The sequence below is a fragment of the Manacus candei genome, unplaced genomic scaffold, assembly GCF_025592945.1.
Source record: "Manacus candei isolate 608988 ecotype Guabito, Panama unplaced genomic scaffold, ASM2559294v1 h1tg000011l, whole genome shotgun sequence".
Lineage (NCBI taxonomy): Eukaryota > Metazoa > Chordata > Aves > Passeriformes > Pipridae > Manacus > Manacus candei.
In genome coordinates, this window is record NW_026138059.1 from 22,328,176 (window position 1) to 22,338,458 (window position 10,283).

The 10,283-nt window shown below is 49.5% G+C and overlaps 1 protein-coding gene across 1 annotated transcript; it reads right to left on the minus strand.

Annotated features, from left to right (window-relative positions):
- Positions 1-5,729: 5,729 nt before the first annotated feature.
- On the minus strand, positions 5,730-8,925 carry HTR1B (5-hydroxytryptamine receptor 1B). Its single transcript, XM_051778052.1, has 2 exons — positions 7,672-8,925; positions 5,730-6,851 (listed from the first exon to the last, which is right to left on the minus strand). Exon 1 carries the CDS (start codon positions 8,865-8,867, stop codon positions 7,734-7,736), a length of 1,134 nt encoding a protein of 377 aa, XP_051634012.1. The 5' UTR covers positions 8,868-8,925; the 3' UTR covers positions 5,730-6,851; positions 7,672-7,733.
- Between the last annotated feature and the right edge of the window lie 1,358 nt (positions 8,926-10,283).

Consider the following 10,283-nt stretch of genomic DNA (forward strand, 5'->3'; position numbering starts at 1 on the left):
AGGGATGATGGCAGGTGGGGGAAGCCAAATAATACCCTCCCTCAACTCCCCCCAAGACCCATCATGGAGGGGTCAAAGGGCCACAAAAGGTCCATCTCCACATGCCCAGGAGAGCACAGGGACACAATGGCAGGTGGTTCTGGGGGACATAAGCCCCTATATCCAGACATAAAACCCATCACAAAGAGTCAACAGGAGTACCTTTAGGACTGGAGTAGATTACCGTCTAAGGATATGGGATGCATTATGAGAGCCAAGGGAAGAGCATTTGGGCATAGCACAAGATTTAGAGTGTGATGTTTGGCAGAGAAACCAAAGGTGGGAAAAGGGAGGGCTCGAAAACATTTGGGGACAAACAAGTGTAGGAACAAATGACATAATGAGTGATAAAAGGATAAAAGGGACTGGCCCTGTGTAAACAAGGGCTGGTTGGTATCCATTGCCTGGTCATACCCTGTTCCTGATCAGTGCAGACTGGCATGTCTTCTAAAGATCTGTTTCTAATGCTTTTCCTACCTCAGCACCTCTATCTCACGTGCATGTGCATGGCTGGAGGTCTAAAAGCCAATGGCTCAACTCCTCAGTGGGAGGAGTTGCGTGTCTGCAGCGCAAAAAGTGGCAAGACCAGCAAGAGTGAGTGTGTGATCACTCGCAAAGATCAAGCCAGAGTAGCCGAAGAGTGGGTGAAGTGCCCTGGGAGTCAGGTGCATGTGTGTGTGCCTGAATGTGTGCCCCTGTCGCATCCTTAATGGGTGTATGTGCACACACACATGTATGTGTGCATGTGTGTGTACATGCAGAGATATGTACCAACAGCTTGAGTGGGGCTACAGCATGACAGATTCATATGGCCAGGTGAAAAAAACTGGGATCCAGTGTTTTAGTCCAGCTGCTGGAGGGATCCACCTTACATATATGCGTATATATTTGTATGCATATAACTATTAGTAGTGGACCTCCAACTTGATTAGCCAGAGAGGTGAGGGTCCTCTATGAGGCCATGGGTGCTGTCTGTCTTGGTGTGAGCACTAAGCACCTCCACCTGTGCTGATGCATGTGGCTTGCAATGTGTATACATATAGATGAGTTGCACATATATACAAGTATGCATGTAGCTGGGAAACATGCTCAGACTAACTACTGATTGGACCTAAGACATGGAGTTGTGCAGCTTCGCCTCTACAAGGCTACTGGATTTGGCTCCCCCAACATGGTCCTCGCAGTAGTCTGATCCATGGCCAGGCAGCTCCTGCGTCAGAGCTGCCCCAAGCCAGGGCCAAACAGACCCACAGGAGACAGAGCCTGTGGGGCCTCCAGGGAAAACATGTTTCTTCACTGCCTCTCACCTATATACACTACTCCTTAGAATCTTTCTGGACTCAAATAAATGCAGAGTTTTGGTATGTCCCTTGTGGGTCAGAGAGACCCATCCCAGTACAAACTTAGCACCGATGCTTTGCTTCTGCTGCCCAAACACCTGGCTGTTCTCTACGTCTGCACTGGTTTATGGTCCAGAGTCTGTCATATCTGCATCCTTCAAATCCACCTTAGGTTTTTCTCGGAACCAAGTTCAAGGAAGGACAGTCCTCTCCTGTAGATAAGAAACAGGAACATTGCTTGCTTTTGTACTAATTCTCCTAAAAGTACTGATTCTAATATTCCCTTTGAATACAATGTTTCTCATAGAGACTGAATTTTAGAGGGCTGGATTCAAATGAGATTTATGTTCTAAACAGAGTACACAAGCAGGAAAGAGCACAAATTGCAATTTGAAATCTACAGGAAAAGAGTGAATGAGCTTGGGAAGTGTATGCCTTAATATAAAAGTGGATGTGAATGTATTAAAAAATGTTAATTTGAACATATTTGGGAATATAAAGATTTTTAGAAACAGTACTATACAACTAATATTAGGATAGTGGGACCCCTGAGGTATATGGATGGAAGGAAACTTCTAATCTAATTTCAACGTCTCTGAATTCTGGAAATGTTTTGGGGTTTTTTTTGCCCCATCTTACACTAAACATGTTCCTGAAATCTGATGTAACATCAATAATGCCTTAATTTTCCAGACTGTGTTTTTTCCCGTTGTTCTCATTTTTGCCTTGCTTCTGGATAAGGAAAGAAATACCAAAAAGGGGTTGTTTTACATAATCATCACCTGTTCCCATCTTTCTTATTTTTCTACGACCGTTCAACCTAAAAGACAGAACATATGATTACTCAGTGAAAGTCCTGCAGCCGTGAACTCCATCTGATTTGTAGCCTTCAAAGTATTATTTGTATAAAGACAATAAAAAAGTCTTGTTCCTTTATAGGGATGACTGCAAGGAGTTTGATCTCTGAAAAGAACGGCAAAGATTTTCTTTCTCTGGCTCTTGAAAATGACTCAGTAAGAGATTTTGATCTCTATATTGTAAATTCGATATCCTGTGGATCTCCTCTTCATCTCACCTATTGAGTTGCCTGTTATATTACATTTTTCAAGCTTAATACATGATTGATTAAAAAGCTTCATTTCTTCTTGCTTTTCTATATTATTCTGCACTTAAATGTTTCAAGGTCATTATCAGCCAGACTCATTGCTGTAGGAGAGTTCACTCAAACTGCTTCTGTGTTCTCTCTTAGCTATTAACTGCTGAAATGTAAAAAAACTCTTAACACAAACCACTAACCTTTCTGTCCTGATTTAGGTAGGTTTTTAAGGATATATCTCAAATATGTGTGGTTTCCCTAAAGACAAAAGGGTTCCCAACACACGAAGAGGAGTTGGTACCTACTTTATTGCATAAATGCACACCTTTTATTTTCCTACACGCCTCTGGGTATGGTTCTTCTCTCGGAAACTGTCTGCTCACCTATCTACTGGACTCCTGAGACACGGAGTAGTAACTTTGGGTTTTTCTCCTTATACTCTGGTCAAAGCTTGAAGACTTTGGACTATTTCCTTGACCTCTTTCTTTGCTACAGGCTCTCTGGTGGAGAAACCTGTTCTTCAATCTGTGCTACACTTCAATTTAAAAGGAATTTTACCATTTGCCTACAGAACTGCTCTCAGCCATGCTGCTCAGCCTTAGCTGCTGTTACAAATTGCAGTGCTTGTTCTCCAGTGTTACTACTACTTGTCTTTTTCACTTTGCTCCCTGAAAGAATAGCTTTAGACTGAACTGGATTTTCAAGTTAAAGATCTGACAATATCCAATTCTTATGGACCAAGAGAATACAGGAGTAGCACCTTTGACTCAGAAAATGCATGGAGTGCTCTGCTAACGGAAGGCAAATTGGCTTTTTGCAGGAAGCAGCAGAAGAGGGTGGAAATCAGCTGCTCCAAATGGAGTCATCCCTCCTGTACATGGCCCTGCTGGAAGCTGAAGGTCAGGCCAGTTTCCTCAAACACTCCGGCAGTGAATATGGTATAAATGCGCAGACAATTAGTTGAAACCTCTTTTGTCCCATGGAGCCTTGGCACATTAGTCTTTTTTTCTTTCTTATGCATGGAGAAAAGGTAGACCTTTGTAGGCTGCTGCACAGCTGTATGAAGGTTCATTGTAAGTGATTTCCCCTCTCAATTTCTATATTCTACCTCTGTTTTATTAATTGGAAGAGCGACAAATGCCTCTTAAATAGAATTGAGGAATAGCAGGAAAACAGTGCAGCTATGGGGCTGCAATCAGCTGCTCCCACAACGGCAGCTACAGTTGAAGTGTCATATGCCTCACAGCGCTTGCAGTCAGCAACACTATCACACACGTATCCCTTGCCATGAAACGTGGGAAGCACAAGGCTTGCAAATGTGTGTTCAACTTCAAACCTCAGTGCCTAAGAGACATTTGCCTTAAAAGCATCATCTGACTGTGTGAACTGAAGGCAAGAAATATAAGAGAAAGGCATGCTGCTTCTGTAATGAAAGACTCAGACAGCATGAGCTTAAGCACCTTTAGAGTTTACCTGCAGGGTCATGAAGAGGTTCCTGTGACAAAACCACGAAGAGGCAGGGTCATCTGAGCCATTTCCATGGGAAGACACACATGAGGTGGACAGAAAGGATAGCCTCTCCTGCCACCCTTCAAAAGGCAGAGCACTGTACCCAGGCACAGCAAGGGAGCAGAGAACCAGGACAGCAATATCCTCAGACCTCTTCAGAGAAAGTCTTAACTTTACTGCCACATCCTGAGCACCTTTTAAAACCTAGGTTCAACCAGGACACACTCTGCCAGTCACAGAGAAGTGAAGCACACACAGGACACTCTACCCGCCCTAAAACACTCTATGCGAATCCTGGAACACGTTTTACATATTTATATTTTCTGGCACTGAGCAACATTTGCCCTACATTTCTTCTCCTTCGCTGCGAACAGATGCATGTCCTCACTCTACCTATCTCCCTGGGGGAATGGTTTTCTGAACAAGATGCTGCTGCTCCAGTAGCACAAGGCCTTTAACGAGCAGGTATCTCAGCAGGGCTCCACTCAGCCTCCTCTCCTCTGGCCCCAAGTTACTCAGTGCAGCTTCCACACCCTCTTCCCAGCAGCGAGCATGGCTGTCTGAAATGCTTATGTGTGCACAAAGTTCAGAGCCTCAGCATAAACTTAGAAGGATAATTTCTTGACGAATTAGTTTCTCAGCAAAATCCTTACATCACAACAGGGAGTTGGGAGTTTCTCAGCAAAATCCTTACATCACAACAGGGAGCTGGGAGTATTTGCTGCCAGTTGCTGAAGATGAAGGTATATTCAACAGTCTGAAGAACACAAAGCCCAGTTCCTGAACCTCACTGCTCTCCAAGTCCCATAACTTTGTAAAACTGAGAGAAGACTCAAGCCTCTGGAAATGCTGAAAATATTAATTTTACAGTTTCATTTTCCATTTTTTACACATACAAGAAGCCTGGTGAGAAAGAGTTTGGGGTAAACAAAATTCATTCTACATGACCAGAAAATGACAGATGAAAATAGGTTAAGCACTGTTTTATGTTATCTTCCTTGTTTTTTTCATCCTATAGATGAAAAAAAAAATTAAACTTAAAAGGAATACAAGCATTTCAATCAAAGAAGATAGTGTTTTAAAAAATTCCTCTAATGACATCTGTCTTTAATAATTTAAGAGGGTACTTTCTTGAAGCATACTATAGTAGGTCTCTTTTTTTGAGGTATGCAATTTTAAGGAAAGTTTTCTGTATTTCTTTAAGTTACTGAAAATGCTTAATTTCCACTGCTTTAATTTGTATCTTACAGACTTCTTTCTGCCCATGACCAGTTCAGAAGCACAGAGGGTCAAGGTTCTTTCTTTACTAGTCAGTTAGGTAAATAAATCCTTATTACTTGAATGACTCTCTGAAGAATAGCAGGTAGACAAATCATGTAAGATTTTTTTCAGTCTTGTGACAGCCCACATTTAGAATATATACACAGTTTTAAAAGAACATTGCCTACAGTATCCACCAAGTGCTAAAATAAGTTTTGTTTGCTTTTAAAGGAGTAAGAAAAATATTGTTTAAAAAACCCTAAATTTTATTCTGACACTACATGAAAATAGTATTATACCTAACAGTACTAGTTACAATTAAAGCTGCCTGTTAAAAAATTAACTACTGATTGAAGATCATAATTTCAACTTCCATCAATTGCTTTCTTGAGTGACTCATCAAATCAGTGTTACCTAAAAAGTCAATACTGAGAAAACAGATAAACCAATAAATACTTCTTTCAATCACACAATTGCTACCACTCTTGAGAACACAGTCAAGCGTTTTATTGTTTATACTCATTTTCATTTACACATAAGAGAAACAATCAATGCAGTTCTATCACAGCAGGTGGACCATATCCTGAAACTCTGCTGAGTATGTATAGACCTGTCTTAAGGTCCAAGGGGGGGGGGGGGGGGGCAAACAGGGGGGGAAAAAAAGAAAATAAAAACTGAGGGAAGTAGGGAGGAAAGAAATTTCACTAACATCAGTTAATTCATGATTCATGGGTATTTATTTTGCAGGTGAAATTGCTCTTCTGAAAGGGCAAACTGCTTCACTTCTTTACAAAATACACTTAATAATATAAGTACTTAGAGAATTATAAATTTTGCAGTGGTTCATGCGGTAAGGGTGTGCAACCAACACAAAACGGAAAACATGGTTACAACATCAAACTGCTACTTCTATTCCCAGCTGATTTATGGAAAAAGTCATTGGACTTCTTGATTTCTGCTCTTGAGTAATGGAGTAGAATCAAGAAGCATTTACTTTATAAAGTCAACTATGAGGACAGACTACAGGTATGCAGTGCAATTGAAGAGGTCTACAACTTTTGTTTCTAGAGCATTTGCTATTGTTTTGAAATACAAATATAACTTTTGCACACTGTCACTTCTCACACATGTTCAGCTAAAGGAGTCATTTACAGAATTTACTGCGACGCTCCTATCTTAAAAGCTGCTTTTTTCTCCTTTTGGCCTCCTAAGTGAAGGAAGCAACTCTTTCCACTGAAAGAAATTACAGATGTGCAGAAGTACAACTACGCTACCAACACGGACAGAGACAACTGTGCTCTTGTGCACACCCCTACAACCGGTTGGAGAACAAATTAAGAAGTTAAGCCTGCAAAATAAATGGAGTTTACTCTCAAACTTTTTTCTTCATTCCAGATGAATTATAAACCTTGATTCGAGGCTGCCCTCTTTTTTTGCAACTGATCTGCGTGCCTATTGGAACAGCATCTCTGCCAGAGTCATTACACTGAAACGCAGAGCTGAGCAGTTTGGTGGCAGTATGTATTGACGTTTTTGCAGCATCATGAGTCTGGCAACTGGGCTTGGGGAAGTTTCAAGCAGTGGGTCTTTACAATAGCAACTTGATTCTGCAGACAAAAAGCAAAAGATTGGCAGAATTATTAAAGTATCACAATAACGGCATGTATGCATTCTGCAGAACCTGGCGCCCAGTTTAGCGATGAGCTGGCAGCCACTGCTGTCCGAGGCGCGGAAAGGCAGAGCCCCTCCGCGTGTGAAGAGACACACCGAGGTGACGGGTGTCACGGAGGCTCAGGGGCAGCTTTCCCCTCGGGACGCCTGCTCGCGGCCGGCTCCGCTCCCGCAGGAGCAGACGGAGCCGTGAGGAGGCCGGAAAGAAGTAGGGCTCGACTTCGCCACTAGCCTTCATCTGGGGCCTGTCCTCGCAAAAAAACCAAAAACCCAAAAAGCGACACGCCGCGGGCACCGGGGCTGCACGACTGTTTGCCAAGGGGGCTGCACCCCCAGCTGCCCATCGGCCCGGGAGGCGGCACCAGGAGCGACGCCGCGGGGACCGGCCCCGGCGCTCTCCAGGGAGCTCGGCTGCCGGGGGCTCGAAAAGCAAGTACCGTTTAGCACTAATTGGCCCAAACGTGGGCATTGGCATGCGAAATGGCGGCAGACTGGTTTAATAGGTGGAGTAAAAAGCAGATTGTCGTTGAGTCACTCCCTACGAGCTGGGGGGCGGGGGGCACACACGACACACGCACACACACAGTGAAATGTCAGGAGCGTGCAGCATCCCCGCTGCTCGCCGCCACTACCGAAGGGTCTGAACACCAGCTATTTGGGGGTCGCACCCCCTCTCTCCCCCTTCCCGCCCCCCCAGCTCTTCCCGTCCCGAGCACCGCGGCTCTCCAGGGAGGAGGCGGCGGAGCGCGGACCTACCTGTGGCGCCGGGCGCGGGCGTGCATGGGGGCTGCCCCGGAGAACACATCGCATTCAACATCTCAACCTGTGTATCGGAAACGTATGAGTTTGTGAAAAGCTTGTTTGAAGTCTTCGTTAGACATAGTATAGATGACGGGGTTGATGAGGGAGTTGAGATATCCAAGCCACGTGAAAAAGTCAAAGATGGCCATGTGGAACCAGCAAGCGTCCTTGCAAATAGGCAATACCAGGCTGATGATGAAAAAAGGCAGCCAACAGACGATAAAGGCTCCTAAAATAATCCCTAAAGTCTTTGTAGCTTTCCGCTCTCTAGCGGCCGTCAGCTTCTTTTTCTCCAGCAGGGCATCCGAGACCTTCACCTTCACCTGGTTCATGTACACGGGGGAGCCCGTTTCGCTGGATCCCTCGGGAGCCTTGGAGTTTATGGACGTGACGGAGGAGGTCGACCCCGGGGAGTCCGTGATTAACTGAGCCCGTGTTAGTCTTTTACCTGCTTTCTTTGGCGTCTGCTTCAAAATCCGCGACCTGGCTTCCACGTAGATCCTCCCGTAAAGGGCTATCAGAAGCAGAGTGGGGAAGTAGAAGGCTCCTACCGTGGAGTATACGGTGTAGAGGACGTGGTCTGTGTTCACCACACAGTGAGAGACCTCCTCAGCCTTCGCCTGCCGCCAAAACAAAGGGGGCATGGAGATGCAGATGGAGAAGATCCATACCAGTGCGATCATGCCCGCTGCCCGCTTGGGAGTCCGTTTCGTGGAGTACTCGACGGCGTCGGTGATCGCCCAGTAGCGGTCCAGGGCGATGACACAGAGGTGCAGGATGGACGCCGTGCAACAGGTGATGTCCGAGGACAGCCAGATATCGCAGACTATCTGACCCAGCTTCCACTTGCCGGTCACAGTGTACACGGTGCTGATAGGCATGACGAGGATGGAAACGAGGAGGTCGGTGACGGCCAACGAGGCGATCAGATAGTTGGCCGGCGTGTGGAGTTTCCTCGTCTGGTAGACCGTGGCGATGACAAAGGCGTTGGAGAGCACCGTGGCCAGGGTGAGCAGCGCCAGGACGACGGCGAGCACGATCTTCCCGGAGAGGGGGGTGGCATCTTGGTAGATCACTTCCTCGGCGCTACAGTTTTGGTAAGAGTCGTTGGCGGACACCAGCTGCGCCCGGCAGGGGCCGGTCGGCTCCATCCCTCCGCGGCCGCCGCCCCCGCAGACGGCGGGATTCGGCGCGGCACGGCGGGGCCGCTACCCCGGCAGGACCCCGTCGGCGCCGGGGGAGGGCTGCAGCATCCCCGCGCCGGCACCACCTCCCGCCCGCTTGCCCGCCCTTCCGGGAGCACCGAGCGGGCTTCGCGGAGCCTCACTCCCCACGGGTGAGGGAGCAGGGCAAACCGGGGGCCAGGCGCGCCCGCTCGCCCCGCCAGCTCATCGCCCCGCCGCCTGCCCGCGGAGCTCGGCGAGCCTCAGACATGGGGCTCCCGCCCCGGCCGGCCCTAAGCGCAGCCCCGCCGCCCGCGGCTCCACACCGTGTCTCGACGGGCGCAGCGGCGGCGCCGCATGCCCGCGGGCGGCGGCCTCGTCCCCCGGGCTGCGGGCGCGACGGCGGGGGCTGCGAGGGCAGCGGAGCCGCCCCGCCGGGCTGTGCCTTCACACGCAGCCCGCCGCAGCAAGTTTGCAGCCGCCACCGCGGGTACGGGAGGAGCAGGAGGAGGAGGAGGAAGAGGAGGGTCCGCGGGAGGCAGAGGGGGAGACCACCTCCCATTGCGCCCCGCCGCGGGCCATGCTGCTTGGGCCCGGCCTCCGCCCAGCGCCGGCAGCCGCGGGCAGGGGCGGGTGTGAGGGAGCAGCGAGCAGCCGCCTCCTCTTATATAGCGGGCGGCGCGGCTCCGCCGGCACCGAGCAACCGGTGCCGCTGCCGGTCGGGCTGCCCGCCTGCCCGCGGAGGAGGAGCTGCCGTCGCCTCCCTCCGCCCTCCCTCCCGCACCCACCAGCCGTCCGACCGGGGGGGGCCGGCCCGCCCCGGCTCCGCGCACCGCCCCACCGCTGTCCCCCGCCCCTGTCCCTGCAGGCGCCGGGAGGAGCCCGGGTACGCTCCCCGCCGCACCAGGGGGCCAGCCCCTCTTCTTCCATCCCGGTTCGCAGTGCCATGGCGCTGGGTGTTGCGGGTGCCCCTTGGTCCTGCGGTTGTCCCCATCCCACCTTGCACCGTGCCCTCTACGCCGCGGGGCTGGGCGATGCCAGGCTTCTCGGGGGCTGTACTGCCCGCCGCCGCGTCCCTCGGCGGGTGGCAAGTGTCGCTCGGTGCCCGAGCTGGGCGTGCGGGAGGGGCCGGGGCGACCAAGACGGTGCGGGACAGGGGCACAGCCGGAGCGGGCCATCAGCTCGGTTTCCTCGCCCTGCCCTTCGGGCGAGGGGCTGCGCAGCGCGGCGAGTTCCGCTGCTGTAAGGGTGCGCATCCCACCGCATCACACGCCTGCTTTACACTTATACACTTATAGTAATCTCGTGCCTTCTGGGCTCTGTCTTTCTTATCCCCCGCCCCCCTCCCCTCCATTTTTTTTATATATTTTTTCCCTTGGTGTGCTTGGAAAGGCACGCCCGCGG

Coding starts and splice junctions, on each gene's coding strand:
- HTR1B (XM_051778052.1), bottom strand. CDS start 8,867: ATGGAGCCGACCGGCCCCTGCCGGGCGCAGCTGGTGTCCGCCAACGAC.